General features: G+C 33.4%; 1 protein-coding gene across 1 annotated transcript; it reads right to left on the bottom strand.

The window, feature by feature from the left end:
- Positions 1 to 8,108: 8,108 nt before the first annotated feature.
- On the bottom strand, positions 8,109 to 13,940 carry LOC138329056 (ETS-related transcription factor Elf-5-like). The gene is made up of 10 exons (XM_069275778.1): positions 13,780 to 13,940; positions 12,758 to 12,836; positions 12,363 to 12,537; positions 11,864 to 12,124; positions 11,486 to 11,617; positions 11,131 to 11,271; positions 10,789 to 10,977; positions 10,471 to 10,666; positions 9,970 to 10,093; positions 8,109 to 9,348 (listed from the first exon to the last, which is right to left on the bottom strand). The coding sequence occupies exons 2-9, from the start codon at positions 12,782 to 12,784 to the stop codon at positions 9,985 to 9,987; spliced, it is 1,230 nt and encodes a 409-aa protein (XP_069131879.1). The 5' UTR covers positions 12,785 to 12,836; positions 13,780 to 13,940; the 3' UTR covers positions 8,109 to 9,348; positions 9,970 to 9,984.
- Between the last annotated feature and the right edge of the window lie 4,119 nt (positions 13,941 to 18,059).

Raw genomic sequence — 18,059 nt, 5'->3', positions numbered from 1 at the left:
GTCTGGGCCAGTTGTTTTTTCACTCTCTGCTTATAAATAGGTATATGGCGCATGACTAACTTTACTAGGAAGTGAGTTTTCATTTATTAGATAGAGTTACCCCGATGTGTGCAATGGACCAGTAGCCGTGGTCTGGACCATACGTTATCTGAGGAAACATCTGCACCTCTCACATTACAGTACAACATTAAACAGGATATGCTTTGAAATTGGACAACGCATGTTGTTTTCTTCTTTCTTCCCTACTTATTATTGTTTGGTTGGTTGGTTAATTTGCTAAATGTCCCATTAACAGCGCTAAGGTCATATAAGGACAGCCTCCCTCGGATGTGTTGTCGGTGTGAATGTAATTTGGGAGGCTGCGGTATAATCATGTTGGTTTTGGTAGTCAGGCTTTGGGTTACAGTCTCTGCTTGAGACTTTATCCCATTATATCCTGCTTTCTTAACACGCGTTTGGGACCGGAGTTGCTTAATTGGGCGGAGTTCCTTAATTTCTGCTGAGCTTTCATGCTGAAATGTTGCATTTTTGTCACTATTTCCTCTAGGGATCGAATCTTCTAAAATGTGGTTTAAAATCGTCCCATTCTATCAAAAACGACAATATGAATTACTGAATTAATTCAAATTTCCATTCCTAATTTCTAATAGTACAGTGACAGCAATGGTACAGTTGTACTTAAGTTATAGGACATTTACTGTAGAATGGCATTCAGAATCTGGGACGCGAACGCCTGACAACGGCAGATGGAAGACTAAATATTAAGAAAGAGATCGAAGGAAGAATGAAGACTACTGGGACGAAAAAGAAAATATCTGAAACAATCCTATACATCATAAGGTGGGGTACACATATACAATTATAGTTGATGATCAAAATTTCAATATTTACTTGTTCCGGTTGATCTCCGCTAAACAAAGATAACAGGAAACGCGTTCGGAGATTAGGGCAGACTGTACACTCTATACTTATAGAAGCTTATATCAGGGTAAACTACATATAGTCTAACTCCACTGAAATTACTATGGTACAATAAGAAGTATTGGAGTAACCTGCGACCCTTTTTGGCCCCCAAATATGCCAATTTTTTCAAGCCTGTCTCAAAGACATGACTTCGGTTTTGAAGCCGTGATAATTGTACAATTACATGTTAACTGCATTTGAAACTTGAATTCCTAAATACGTGTATTTCTAACCTTCGACAATTGCTGTTGACAGTATTTTTTTTAACTATTTATATCCTCTTTACCTGAACCTAAATAGTTTAAACTGTTAAGTCACTGTGATTATCATTCTCCTCTAGAGGCCATCCTACTGACTGTAATACAGCGGTAACACGCGCGAAACCGCGAACGTCTTATACCAATTGTTCAATAACACATACATGTAGTATTTGATCTGCTCACCATTGCAATGACTTAGATTTCGTTACCTCTGCCATCCACATAGTCTATTCCTTAGCTGACCGCTGTAAATAACCAGAACATTCTTACAATAAAAGTTTTACTGTCATCATCTAAAGTGTCATAAAACAGCCAAGGTGAAATTCATTATGATTTCAAAATGTTATGATATTAATGTAAAAAATAGTTTCACATATCAAAGTAATGTGACGTGTTATTTGTGTTTGTGAGAGTGCAGCAGTCCGAATGGTTTAGTGGCCTTCTTACTAGCCCAGGGTCATTTAAATTTGACCTCCTATAACCAAACGTTTCCACAAATAAATGAGACATGAACTCAGACAAATAGTGTCTAAGAAGAGAATCAAACGTTTAGTCGCCTTTTACGAACATGCGCATCCTCGACATTTAAGAGATTACTATCACTGTGGGTATATCCATCCTAGGTTATGGCATAGTTAAATTGAATGCTCTGAGCGCGACACCAGTTACAAAAGATAGTTTGGCCCTTGGATGGACATCAAATCAACTGAATAACCGTTTATTGAATTTGGATGTCGTTCTCAAAGGAAGTCTCTGTATGTCTGTGATTGGTTAAGTTGTTTTTATTTTCCTGAAATGTCTTCAGTTTTACTATGACATAGCCCAGGGGTGAATATGGCGACATTGATAGCAATCCCTAGGGTATCGAAGATGGTTACGCGATAAAATTAAACGCTACCAAATATAATGCCGAGCCCAATATGCAATAATGTTTAATTATCAAATAAGTACTTTTGGAGATGAATGAGGAGCATACTTGTATTCTGACTTTCCAAAAAAATATATATATAATCTAAACAAAAGACCAAAGAACACCAGAATCACGTAAATTGAATGGCGCTATCCTAGTTCTCACGGCTTCAATAAGGAGATAGTGTGTACAAATGTGATGACTTGAGTTGGTTAACTTTGATCATCTGGTTCTGCTACGCCAGGACATTACAACACTGAAGACAATCAGGCTAAAGGGGTTCGCGGTGAAGACCAACATATGTTAGCAAGATAGTTAGAAAAGATCCGAGAAAACCTATTCACAACAGGAGAAAGTATTATAGGTTCTGCATAACGCACACCAACTATGATTCTCATTTAATATGTTTTGTTAATAAAATATTTGGAAATTGGAATTGAAAATGAAATGAAACACGTTTTTTAAAATGACAATTATGCAGTGATTTTATGGTGTAACTAACGACGGTATGTATTGTAAAGTAAGTACAATTTTTTTGTTGAATTCTAAAGTTGTGAAGAAATGGATAAGCACGGATACCACCGGCACAATGTGAAATGAACAAGGAAGGTCAATCAAATGATGGAAAATACCAACGTCAACTAAACCGAATAGTCGTTTATAGCATTAAAGGAGTCGAAGCATATAGACAGAATGATAGATGTATATTTAGTGGAGGACAATGCAATGAAAATAGGAAAAAAATGTAAAGGATTGTGACGATAAAAAACAACAAAACTACTATGGCAATATTGTAATGAGAACACATGCAATTAGACATTTACCAAAGAAACAGACACTCTGAAAGATGAGATCATTTATTCTCAGATGCATTGAAAAAAAGAGCCACTGGTAAGACCAATGCAGAGGTACGGTGGTTGTGCAGGAATGAGAGGCGATTCAACACCGAAAGCGGAAATAAGATCAACAATGCACCTGGAATTTATGAACTCTTCGGATGGAAGGGAAGTCAAACAATAACTTAATATATAAGACACACCTAATTTGGAAACAGATGGAAGTAGGAGAGACTTTGTCCAAACGAATGGTCAATTAAATAACTGTGAGGTAGACAGGTTTTAATTGGAGAAGATTAAAGTACATTTTGTAAGTGTCTTGAAACGTCAAGAACAAGCTTTTGATAACAAATATGTCAGCTGAAAGATATTAATAACAAAATTTAAAAAATCCAAAATGATGCACAGCGTTAAGGCTTAGAAACACTGTATTCAACTAACACTTGAGCCCTGCCGCCGTTGTTCCCTATTTGGATTTTGTTATTTCTTGTTATTTTACTTTGTTTTAAATTTTGAGGCTATGATCCCAGTATTTCCTCCTATCTATTTGAGATTTAATTTGTTATTTTACTTTGTTTTAATTTTGAGGCTATGATCCCAGTATTTCCTCCTATCTATTTGTAGATAAACAAGCTTCCTTGTACACAGAGGTACGTACCATATAATACATTACATCCGTTATCATACTGACTGCTAATGCACTTTTACATTTTAAATGATTGTTTATCTTTCACTGACACCATGTTTATTTAACATTTGAACTGAATGTCGAAAACATTCTGTAAGCATGGATGAGTTGTCTCTCGAGTTGTGTACTTAGTAAGTCAGATTTAGGTGAGGGGAGATAACCCAGATTGTATCCCTTCTTGAAGTTATTATTTATACATCTTTTTTTATTATTATTATATAACAGATACATATTTATTAATAGCTACTTTGGTACTTCTGCTCGACTTAATTTATCGAATATAATTAACTCATAACTTATACAACTCAAGAGCATACTCATGAAATAAAACATGATTTTTTTATTTAGCAGAAAAGTGTTCTAGGCTCGGTTATAACCGGAACAAGGACGTTAAGCCCCATCAATCAATCAATTTAGCGAAAAAAATAGCGACAATACACGGGAACATAACATGCATATGAATGCTTCAAATTTCACGTTTATTATGATTCGCATTGTATATAATAGAGTTTCAAATTAGTACAACAACATGGACTTGGGGATTAGTTACAGTTACATATATTTGGAACTATAACTTAAATGTTCATAGATCAGGAACATGTTTCAGCAACATTTAACTTAAAATTCTTTATAGGGATGCTTTACGTATACAGGTTTGCGTTTCACTAAACTGACTCTTTAACTTAGTCCCGACTAATAAGTTAGTAACTGACTTTGGCCGCTTAGTGAAACGGGGCCTAAAAGTTAAAGATGCTCCACCGCTTTTAAATGGTATTTTTTCTGTCATAAACATGAGCAGAGTACAACAGACAATTTAGTATTTTTCTTCAGTTACAAAAGTTACTTAATTAACCCCATTACCACAATTGAAAAGTTTGACCTTCTAACTTCACTACTTCAAAACAAAATTATTAAAAATAATTGATTGCATCCCGAAAAAATTCCATGGCACTATGTCCTATATGGAATGAGGTATTGATTGCACACGCGCCAAAAGCAAAGTAAATTATTTACAATATTTATTTGTGTTAATTAGACAAATCTTTACACGATTAAACACCAATCCTAGTTAAATTGATGAGTATCGTTTGTGCTCTTTCGGCGGTGGAGCATCTATAACTACTTAACTTAAAAGTGTTTTTACTATTCAAGGGAGACAACCAAGTTTATCTTTAAACCCATGATACTTGAACCATATTTTTGACCTAATTGTACACTTTATGATGGATTGAAGTACGATGTTAAGTACTCGTATTGTTACTATGGCGTAATGCAGGCTACATTGTACTTGAGAACGAGACCCAAACCAGATCTTGTTGTTGACGGCCATAGCGGCCATTTATTCAAAATGACCACCGTAGAATATTTAAAGTCTAATAAACTTATTGATGTAGAATCCTTATGTCTGTATCTTATATTTTCGGGGTAACGGGGGACGTAGAAAGGTTTAAATTCTTATATCTTAAAACTAATTGAGTTAGAACATATAATTGTTAATAAATGAAAATAACATGATATTGGCATTAATTTTATTTCCGAAATAGGATAGTATTTGTAGTGTTTTACGAAGCTTATAAGAGTTGCTTCCCTTTAATCGTATCTTAGCAAAATACGATTTTAATGGATTCTTCACTTTTTACATATATGTGCAAATATAAAATCAAGTGGAATTTGGGGTCAAGATATTGCTATATATATCCAGAAGCATAAATCATATTTTTATATACATCAGCTTGAAGTATATGTACGTGTACCTCGGCCTGCACCATGGCCTGCACTAGTGTTTGTGATCGGGTCGTACTTCACTCCTTTATTTGAGTATAATATATAAATTATAAGTCGTTCAACTTGTCAAGTATATGCATGCCCAAGTGGATATCTGTTTTCAATTTAACTGAGATAAATAGCAGAATTAAATATAGGTTTCATTTCACAATTAATTTGGACGATTTTAATGATAATTCAAAAAACTTTGTTATCAGATTAATTAGTTATGCAAAACAAATCAAGGATTCAATTGCAAAACAAATCAAGGATTCAATTTATATATTTTTTTTTTTTTGCGTTTTTTTTTTTTTTTTTTGCGTTTTCTCAAGTTTAACAGGAGAATTTTATATGGAATTTAGCTGAGAACCTTAAGCGTAATACAAAGCACTGTATATCAAGTATTTATCATAAATATAGTAGATCTTCAACATGTAAACATAACGGTCAGCTAAGTATTTGTGATTAAAGTTTCATGTTACTTTCAAAAAGTAACAAAAAAGTATGGATTAACGTGTGGTAATTTTCAAGTTTAGATTTTGTCGTGGATAATGAAGTGCTTTTATCAAAGGTAAATATTTGAGATGACTGTGAACTATTTGAACACTAGCAGTCATTGTGTATGTATGTTTGATTTTTTTTGTCTATATTTAAATAGATTAAAACCTACTGTCACAGCACAACTTAGACAAGAAAATGCTTTGAGCATATTTGACGGTTTTCTTTCCGATAATGCATGTGCTGTAAATAGAACTCGAGAAGTTTTGTGTTTACACAGTTTTAGTTCTCCACACACTAATTACGTTTTCAGGTAAAAACTGAAGTATTTAAGTTTATTTTGATATTGAAATAGCTTATACATAATGTATAATATATATTTACATATGATATAATATTTATTGATTTAATGAAAAATAACATGTTTACAAATACATTTATATAGGAAGCAGAAAACTAGTTGGTAATATCAACAACAAAGCTTTGTATTCAATTCATAAAGAATTATTTTTATTCCAAGCCACCATGTCAATTAAACCGTTCTCTAGTTTAAAAGTTTGCTTTCACAAAATAGATTAAAAAGAAAATTAAAAAAAAAAAAAAAAAAAAAACACGAACACAGAGAGCAACATTATGTAATTTTCTTTTGCGATGACACATACTGACAACTTTGTTAAAATTTTAACCTGTCAATAAATTGCTTTAAACTGCCACTAAATACAGATAAATATGCTACATCATGTCTCATAGAATAAATTGAATATCTATAAAATAATCCTAAACATATATGGACAATTATTGTCTTATATTTACTAGATATCCGTTTGAACAAATCTCTTTCTATATGTAATGACTTGTTACGGTTAATGCGTAATTTAATAAGGCATACAAAATGTACTGGTGTAAGGTATACAGACCAAATTTAGAATAAAAAAATTTCAGCAACGTAGGAGGCTGTGAAAGCTCATATAAGATATCAATAGCTGCATATATCAAGCTCATATGCTCGTTTTCTTGCAGAAACATGACTTTCCTTTAGAATCAATGGTTATATAATGCTGCTAACCAGCTTGGGCATGTAAAGTAAAGCTTCCCTCCAGATCGTTCCCACGGACATTGGCTGTTCAAGCTGAGATTTAGTGAGGATCTTAGTTTGAATATTTAAAGTGTGATGTTAAAACATATTCATTGAAATACTCAAACTGGCCTCAGGTGCTGTCCTGATTTCTGCCCTGCTGTGATAAAAAGTCTCAACATGCATGTGATATACGTGTTTTCTTGGTCGGTTTTAATTTATAACGTCCTCAAAATGTTTTACATTTTTGAGTGTTTTATTGTACACACATCAATCAATGCTTTTTCTATCTTTGATTTCCCCTTTTTTATTTTAAATATAGTATACATATATTATGACGATAACCCTTGATAGCATTCCAGAAAACAGCATACTTGATAAAAGAACCTGAAATATCACGTTTATCTGAGCAAAGTCCATGCACAGGATAATGCATCATCGCGGTTGTCACAAGTTCTCGCCAAGCCATATCGCCTCAGTCGCCATGGTTACCGAACGGAGGAACCTTTTGGGTGAGATGTTGCTATGACAACAACTATTGCCAAACACTGTTCCCGAACCTCAATGATGATGACGTGTCTTCACAGCTTACTCATGACAATGAACTGTTGCCATGGCGACTGTTACCTAGCCTGTCTTGTCTCATGTTGCCATAACAACGAGTGTCTAGCCCGGATGATGACGTGTAGCCATACAGTTGGTTACCCGGCATACGACCAAATGGGAGTATTCGTTGCCAGTTCTCGGTACAGTATTGGGTATGTGGTTAACCATAGACCCTAAGCCAAACACTCCTACAGGTATGATCTCATAAACATCACCCATATGATCCAACTTTGTTATTCTTACAATATTGCTGGGAATTTTTTTCATAATTAACTTCAGAATTTTCAAGCCAAATTTGATTTTTTTTAAAATATATGTTTATATGTTTTTAATTTTCCCGTGTTTAACCGCTTTTGACCAAACGTAGATTGTGTAACTCATTAAAATCGATATCATCAGAATTAGAATTTGTTTTACAATGTAACAAACGACGGACGATAATACTAAAACTTGAAAATGATATTGACTTCAACCACTCACTTTCACATTAAAACGATAAACGGTAAAGTTAGGTTTTTCATATTTATTTATTTCTATAAACTTACAAAAATATAATATTCAATATAGATTATTTTAACAACATTTAACAATTCACAAATAAATTAATAAAGGAGATTGAACAACATTATAACACGTTTTCACATGCACATTTTAAATATATACCATGTATCATTGTTCAGTGTTGGGACTAAATCTTAGAACTGAAAGACTTTGCCCTCCTATAGTTGTATATATTTCTGTTGTACAGACTAATACTGATAAATGATTGTAGCATGGTGCGATGAATTTTCTTGGATTTATCAACACTTGTAAATAAAGCAGAAATCAATTTCTGATATAAATGAACAAATTGGAATTAATCTCCACTTATAAAGTAGAATTCAGTCTCTTTTAGAGATACACACTAACAACCCTAACGGGTCATCTAGGAACTCTAAGTTACACTGTAAAGCTAATTATGCTATCTTTGTACGGAGCGCTATTTGAACACATTTTATATTAACGTAGATCTATGATTCCTATGAAGACCCTACATCACACAATCTTACAGCAAATATACTCTGCTGGGTAGAACTTGTTCATTAATAGGTAAAACGTGTTAGAGTTCGTTAGGCCAGTACTTGGCAAGTTCTTTAACAGGTAAAACGTTTTAGAGTTCGTTAGACCAGTACTTTGCGAGTTCTTTAACAGGTAAAACGTTTTAGAGTTCGTTAGGCCAGTACTTGGCGAGTTTATGATAATCACTGATGATAATAAGGATGATGATGATGATGATGATGATGATGATAAGTATGTCCTTTATCACAGGTATGCTTGTCAACCACAATAGTAATATCAGTTCTCCATTGGATGGCGGTAACACCAATATCTCCGATTGTCGGTAATATTTTCTGGAATTGCGATGAAATTGCACGTTTGCATTGTTTGTTGCAGTCAGTCTAGAAATAATCCTTCGGAAAAATTCTTAAACTGTTTCAAGCGAGTGGCTTCAAAAGCCAAACATGAATGTCCAGTCAATAAAAATCCTTGTTTCATGAACTTCAGGGCGATCTAGGGGAGATTCATTGGCCACCATGAAATATGGCGGGGTCCATGAGCGTGGGGATTCGTCTGGTACTGGGGTAGTACACCGGACCTGATTCGCTCATGCATGACCTCAGTCCTTCCAACCATGGGAATTGGATCCGAACTTGTAGACGAGTCTCCGTCCGTCAACGCGGTCAAGAATGCCTCGCTTATAATAGTATCTGGAAACACAGAATTAAAGTAAACATTATTGCAAGCGTTCATTTTATTAGTTTTGTCGATTATTTCATTCACAACATTATTTTTCCCATCACAAAGCTAGCATGCAGCGTTTAGTAAATACATTAAATTATCGCTTGAATTAATTTTGATATTGTTTTCAAAACAAAATAAGTTTCATGATTTTTCAATAGATTTCTTCTTTAAAGTTTTTTTTAAAGTTATTGTTACAAAATAATGTCTTTCTCTTTTTTTATCTTTGTAATTTCAAAAACGATATTTTTTTTTTATTTCAAACAAAATTAAGAAAATGGTAAGAGAAATATTAAATAGGGAAAGAATAAATTAAAGAAAAGGTCAAGAAATGAGCAATAAAAGAAACAGATTTTAAAAGTGTTAAAATAAAGAAAAATATATATTAATTGCGATAATTTAAGAAAAGTATTAAATGTTAGAAATTAGAGTTAGTAAGAGGTTAGTAAAAGGAGGTAAGTAAGACTTTAAGAAAAACAAAAACATCAAGGACTCAAGAAAAACAGCAAACAGTAGTTCATATTTAAAGCCGTGAAGCTGATAAGGAAGGAAAAGAGAAAAAGAAGACAAATATGTGGAATTGTATTAACCTAAGCGATTCCAGTCTACACTGCTTTCCAACCGAAAGCTTTGGGGCCGAACCGGAAACACAATTTCTTCGGGAATTTCCCATTTTTGGGTACACCAGCAAAATAATCTGCAGATCTGCAAAACCTGTTGTACAAAAATAATGGCTCTGTTAGAATGATATCAAGTGCCCATTTACCAAACATTGCGGTTACTAGCCTGTCGTTTTCTACAGTACACATTTACAAGTATAGATAAACACCACCTTGACATATATATTTTACACTTTAACTATTTATCGCATGCATAATATAGCGTGTTCAACCTGTCACCAATGTTCTACATATAACACATGTATGCTCTAATGGAAACCTTTCACCACTAAAAGTATTTATGCTATGCCTCTATGATATCGAACGACAACACAACACATTTGCTGCACATGCATGCAAAACAATGATTCCAGTAAACAAGAGGTACTGAAAAAGAAAATTAAGCGACGTATTTATACAACATAAACCTACCTCATTGCTCGGCTCAGCTTCTCGTATGTCATTCCGGGGTTGCTTTTCTTCCTTCCCCACATCTGTGCTACAGCTTCGGATTGTACAAATCGGAAAACACCAGCTTCTTTATCCTCCCACTTTAGAAGGCTTGGGTTTAGCTGGGGATCTTTCAGTAAGTCACGGATGAATTCCCACAGATGGTTTCCTTTTGAACCTAAGACAAATAATCAAAATATAGTTAATGAAACTGAAAATATCCGTGGTGAATGCGATGAATGTCCTAATTGCAGAATTTCATATTAACTATTTTTTTATTAGTTTTTTTTATTAACTTACATTGTCCGTGTTTTCTGCCTCTGTTGGATTTTCCATCCTCACTCTCAAATCCACCATCACTAGATGATGTGCTGCCATGGGATCGGCGGGAGGTGGCTTTCTTCTTAGGCTCTTTTTTCACTACAACATCAGCCTCCTCGTCAGAAAACAGCTGGGATGGCAGGCGGGAGTCGCATTCACTTTCGGCTTCTGGAGAGTAAAAAAAAATACATGTTGAGATATCCAATGGGTATCAAATGCTTTGATTGATTTTGTTTTTATTTGATATAGTAAAAGTATCATAATATCTTGACATTTTTTATTAATACGGAAAAAAATTGCAATTTTATATGAACAACCTACCTCCACTGATATAGCCTTGGTCAGTTCTGTCCATCTGGATGTCCATATCATCATCAAAGTCATACCAAGCACCTGCAATGTTTACTTTTGGGACGCCATCTTGGATTTCGAGCATTGTGTCGAGGTTGTTGTCAAGCATTTCTGTTAAAACAAATTATTATTATTTAGTTAATTTACGGATTTATTCATTCTTTCGTCTTGTTTGATTGACAGTTTAATTGCTTCCAAAACATTAATATTTTGATCAATAGAAAAGTTTTTGATTCTATCTTTAATGTTGTTATGCAATAATCACTATTTTATTTTTACTCAAGGCGTTCATATTTCGGTATATTTTTGCACCGTGTAAACCTACCACTAGTCTGAGCGTCGTTAACTTCTATGTCGGGTATGGTTTGTGGTAGAGAGAACAGTTCCCTGGGGAAATTCAGACTTGTACTATCACTGGCTACAGCAGAGTCGATACAGGCCGGAGGCGTGAATTTAGCTGTAAATCAAACCAGAAGGTGTAAGTTAAACACAGATCAACCAGATAATATTTATACCTGAATTTTATTCCTTATTTTACATGACTAGTTTTAAGACAAGATTATTTCACAGAAATTCAAAATTATGTTTTTGATATATTTGATTAAATAGATATGTTACTATTTTTATGAAGACAATGCTTACCTTCATTGATATTTTTTATTATACATATATTATTTATTATTTTTTATTAGCCAACGCTTACCTTCATTGAATATTTGTCGGAATAAATCGTAGTAATAGGCGCCGTATTCAGGATCCCTCTCCATAAAGTCCTGTTGCGACATTTGACAAAGTTGTTGTCCTGTGATTGTCTGGAAGTTTTCTCCACGGAGCCTGGCGACATCTAGATGGTTGTCCTGAGCTACAAAATAAATCCAGTCCAGCACCTCAATATTACTCCAATGTTCCGGGTGCTTCTCAGTCCAGCTCTTCAGGTTTTTGTCCTCAAATGCATCGATATATTCTACAAACATCAAACCAATAAAATTAAACCTTAGCAGGTTGTGCAGATATACTTAAATATATACGTTTCTATTTAACGTTCATGATGTACATGTAATAAAATTGTGTTCATTAATATGTATATTAACATAATTTTATCTTTCATTGGTAGAATTTACTTTTTGAATAATTAGTGAACCATGTAAACTGATTATGTTAATTATAGTTTTAATGCGTTGATGAAGCCTTATTAGTAGTACCTTGCTTGAAGCCTTCAAAAGACTCTGTTAAATCCATGAATGTTTTGTTGCTAATACTGGAAATATCGCATTCACCCATCACATAGTCTGACACCTTTTCAGGTTTAATATCACATGGTTCATACAGGGAAATATTATCCATGTCAAATTCAGGAGCAGTAAAATTTTCCGTCAACTGAAATAGAAATAATAAAATTATCATTAAAGTATTATTTTTTATAAGTTTTGATGAAGTCATTTAAGAACTTATAAATGTCTATTTATAAGATTAAAAATAATTACCATTCATTGTAAAAATATAAAGATAATATTGGTAAAATAAAATAAGAATATAGTAATACAAATTATTGCGATATAAAATTTATTATTTTATTATAGAATACAATGTTACTCACAGCTTGTGGTGGGCAGGAGACAGCCATTTGTACTAAACTATTCTGTATCCAAGAATACTGAACTGTGTTGCTCGGGTATCTGTAATAGTTAACAGCAGACTGATAGAACTGACACTGTTGTGAATACATCCTTATATACTGTAAATCTCCTTATTCTAACAAGTGGAGATGGTTTCACTCTTAAGTCACTTAGCCAAATGATGCAGAGGTCAAGTGCTAGGGCGCTTTTATACCTAGTGTGTAGGAGGCGGTGAAAAAGACTAAGTGCACATTGACCCAAGGGTATTAGTGACTCGTGAGTGGTCAAGACTTTCGTCAACACCCCTTTTAAATTCATTCGGTATACCGAGAAAGCATGGTAGATCCCGGGGCTAATTAATTCCAATGCATAGTGGAACCTGTCATCGCTGTCGATCACTAAGGTGATGGATGGAATGGCAAAGCTATGGACCAGTGAGTACCTTGTAGGTCTAACCTCTACCTGGCGAAGGCGACGCAACGCTAACATAATACGATGTTAACATAGGCCCCGAAGACAAGAATTTGATAGTATCAAACATTATACCGACTAGGCGACAATTTGTTTAGATAATGGTAGGCATTTATGGAACTTGTATCACTTAGAACAATATCAAAATCCATCAAGCTAAATAAACTTTAGGGTGTCATAACTAAATATTACTAATGGCAGAACAAGCATATTACAATAATTTGACACTAAGAAACTATAATGCATCAATGCTATAACTGTCAATGCACCCATTTCCTATCACTATCAAACCACATTTCATCGCAGAAGTAGTACAATATTTTTTGCGTGTTATATGACGTTGAATCACCATTTCATATTCCATAATCAAAGCATATTTTATCTTAAATAATAATTATTTCATAATACATTATCACAACTTATCAATTGAACAAACTAAAAAAATAAAACAAAATATAAATTTAAAAAAAAAATTAATGTCAATAAAATAATGAGCATTAAATGAAATATTACAACGTAGATAGACACTTACCGATTCAGGAGCTGCAGTTTGCACAACTACTTGTTGTACTTATGATATTCTTCAATACACTAATACATAGATACACAGACTGTCACTCCAGTCGCTCTCATACAATGTTATGGTTAACTTGTGGCCCCGTACCTGATTAAATACACAGATATATCACGTGGCGCGGGAATAAAAATCTAATGGCTTCAACGAGTCGTACACTGGAGAAATCGGGGGTTCCCCTATTCTGCAGACTTAGCCGTGATTGGCTCTTAGCACAGTGACGTTTATGCGAACTCATTTCATCCCATATCTGGGTCATTGATTAAAGTGTGTTTGTCTGATGGAGAACCATGCCCTATTGTTTTATAAACATACATATTTTGATAAAGGGGTAAACACTGCGTATTCCAAATCTGTCATATCAGTTAATAGCAATCGGAATGTATTATTGTAGCTGTTCTATGATACTATGGTATTAGTATACCGGCTAACAATACGCATATGTGTATTGCATGTACATGTGTGTACATAGATACACGCGGGGTTCGTTGTCACATTATGAGTAGCGTTAGAATCATATTGAGCATGGCAAACGCATTAAATTTGGCATCGACTTTAATATTACGTCTTAAATCATTCTACATCTGTATTTTTTAATCGATGTCGGCAAGCTGGATTGTTTGGACGCTTTGTAAGCAATCATTCCATAGTACGGATTCACGCACCATCACGTACTAGTATCATTACAGCATATTCCCTTTAGTGTATGCATGCATTTCATCGTTAGCCTTTAAAGCTGACCTCCGTTAATCCGGACTCAGATTGCCCTGAAAACTCGCGATCCGGACAAAATTTCATAATTTACCGTAATGTTATATATTGACTAGGAAAACGGAATTCGGCAGTCAGGAAAATTCGTAATTCGGAAGGTTTAGGTCCGGATTATGGAGGGTTCATGGTCTTTGGTTTCTTTATTGTCTAATATTTATACGATATGTTTTATAATATAGTGTATAAGTAAATCCAGGAATATATATCAACATGGCTTAATACATACATATATATGTATATAAATATATAATATACCTGCATATTTATATGCAACATTTCATTGTTAATATGATAATTATACTTCACATTAAAGTATATAACAGCTAATGGAAATTACCTCATCTTTTCATATGGAAGCATCAAAGGTTTGCCTATAAAAATAAGCAAATGCAAATATTTAAATGACAAAGCAAACATTCTATCACAATACAATCCGATTTACACACCTGCCAGGAGAGTTGAAATAAAGTTTATTGCACTATGAAAGTTTTTGTAAGAACAAGAGTCAGAGATTTATTACTTTGATGTTTTTTGAAAATGCTCACTCTGGTATACCATATAAACCTACAATATATAATAGAAGAATTTAGACAGTCTGTGCACAGAACAAAAATATTTTTAATGCAATCCTGTTTTGTTAACCACGTTGACAATTTTGTGCCGCTGGCATTAGCTACAACTAAGTTGCTAAATCTACATTTGATATTGACATTTGTTCCAGTTTCATGATTGGTTTTAAGGAATTTCTAATCTAAAGACTTATCATGTGTTTTTGTGAAGTACTGCCAGAGTCCTCACAAACTCTTCGAAAATGGCTGATAGCTAGCATACGTAGGAATTATTATCGAAACATGAATGCAATAGACAAATGGAGCTGGACTAACAGACGCTTTCAGTAATATATCCGCCATTTTAACATCTATTATATGATGTCATAAATATTATACTTGTTCCAAATTCCAGAAATGAAAAAATCAATAATATGTGAAATTATTTTTAATGTGAAAATTCACCTCCCTTGCACCGATGAATGTGATAACTATTTTAAGGCAAGTATTTCAAATGTGTCAAAATATTTATTTATATTTCACTATTTAATAATATGCATTAACAAATCTAAATATATTTATTGACTTCCATGGGCCGAGTAATATTAAGTTTGAATTTTATATTTAATACCAATTAATATTATATATTTGCGATTATTCTTTTGATATTTTGATGCATGATAACAGTGATGCATAACGTGCCATTGATGTTGATGTATATGTTGATTATATGAATGCGTTGTTTCATCTAACCATTAAGAATATGGTAACCTTGTAGCACTAAACCATCATTGAAGTTGCAACCAATAAGGAAATATTTCATCAGTTACCTTGGAAAGTGCCCAGTTTTTAAAGATTAATGACACAGGTTGCTGGTATTTCCATTTCCATATAATTCTAACCCTCGCCAAGAAAAAGGACAATATCAAGATTAACCTTGGAATGGAGGTCAATCAAAGATTTGTGCTTTAAACTTTTCCATGAGATATTTGGAAAATCCTGACTATAGAACCAATGTTATAAATGTTAATGGAGGTCTACTATTTAACAAATAATCTGTAAACATCACAGGTATTGTCACGAAGGTATGGACAAAAATAGACGGGTATTTCCCTCAGATTTTGTGCTTGTCACGTAGCCAAGCATTCAGCAATAAAACTTGCCGGGGTATTAAATTACCTGTCAGGGTAGAAAGCATAAAGCCATTTATAACGCGGCTGTCCTACATTCAATAACACACCGCCTGCTATCAGTGCGGATCACTTACCTATTTTCTTTTTCACACGTTTACAGCAAAGGGAATTTAAAATGCCAACAAGAACAATCAAAACAGCGGATATGAAACAGATAAATATGCTTAATACGCAACAATTGCATTTTGAGTTGTTAAATGATCATTTTAAATGTACAATATATACCAAATATAACTTTAACTCATTGTAAAATTAACTGCAAACGGACACATGTTTTGTACGTTCGATACGTAATTTATTCTGCAAATAATTTTATTTGTGAGGTTAACCCCAATGTAGCATTACCAAGGATAGATATAAATGTTTTATTCAATGGAAACAGGAAATCAGCTTTTAGACACAATAGTTTTGAATTATTACTGTGATATCAGCAGGATGCTGTAAAACAAATGTTTTTTTTTTGTAAACTGCAAGGGTATTCTAGGAATATAATTGTCAAGAATACAGAACTTCCCTTCTACAAATCATAGTATCGTGTAGGATATTGATATTGTGCTAAAATGAAATATTCAACATATGATAATGAAAAGTGAAAATGTATGCTATCTACACCTTGTTATAACCTTTATAAATATTTTATGTTTAAACTTCTCGTGCGGCTATCACGAACGGTTGGTTTGAATATTGCTCCTTATATTTTGTTGTAGATCTAAGATGTAATTTCGGGATGACTTTAACGAATGGTCCATGTAATACTATTAGTATATTGTTTACATTTGTCAAAATATAGGTCCACATTAGTTGTCATAGACATAATTTAATAGTTCGCAATATAAAATCAAAAAATAAACTTTAAACAAAATCAAATGCAAATTCCCATTATTTTATATTTTATCTTTTAATTTCTAAATTCTCTTTTATTGTTTTTATTTGATAATCAACAAGGTATGCTACACATTTCCAACGCACTGTTCTAAGTACAAAGTGATTACGATAATCATTTCCTGACGAAAATTTCCATCATGGACCTAGAGATATTTGCACAGCAATATTTGTCTGTTTGTATAATGATTGTTTTGTTCCGCCTTTACTGGAAGTATACTGCTAAGTGTTTCTGCTAACAGAATCAACTTCCATGATAAACAATGTTTCACCCAACAAAAAAATAATATAATCTGTAACCCCATTATGTCATTACAAAGGCTTTAATTTACAAACATGAAGATGGAAGTCATACACATATATCCATATCTGTACGCGTGAGGAATATTTCATGATTTATTACTAATAAATTTCATTTCATTTTCCATGGTTATATTGTATGTCATCAGTTTTATTTCAAATTCCGGATTCGTTTTTCACATTTTTCGTGTCCCTCTTCTTCTTAAAGTATACATACAACGTGGATTATGATAAGGTTATCAAGAAAAGAGCTAACTTCTATCTGCCTTATGTGTATACCTGTATATGGGGTTTGACGGGTGTTAACAGAATTAAGTACAATACAGTTTCTTTCTACTTTTCTCTTTTTCAGGACGCACAATAACCACAGATGATGCATTGCTAACAAATTAGGAGGGTGTAATTATTCGAAATAATCATCATTGCTAATAGAATTATTCGTCTTTCGACGTTTATATCAAGTTTGTATATACTGATCGTATAAGCCTGTTTTAATATCCTATCAATTAAGGTCCATTTTTCTGACATTTATGTCATATTTTAC

This window comes from Argopecten irradians, chromosome 8 (assembly GCF_041381155.1).
Source record: "Argopecten irradians isolate NY chromosome 8, Ai_NY, whole genome shotgun sequence".
NCBI lineage: Eukaryota > Metazoa > Mollusca > Bivalvia > Pectinida > Pectinidae > Argopecten > Argopecten irradians.
Note: the sequence above shows the minus strand (reverse complement) of the source record. Positions and strands in the feature narration are given on the sequence as shown.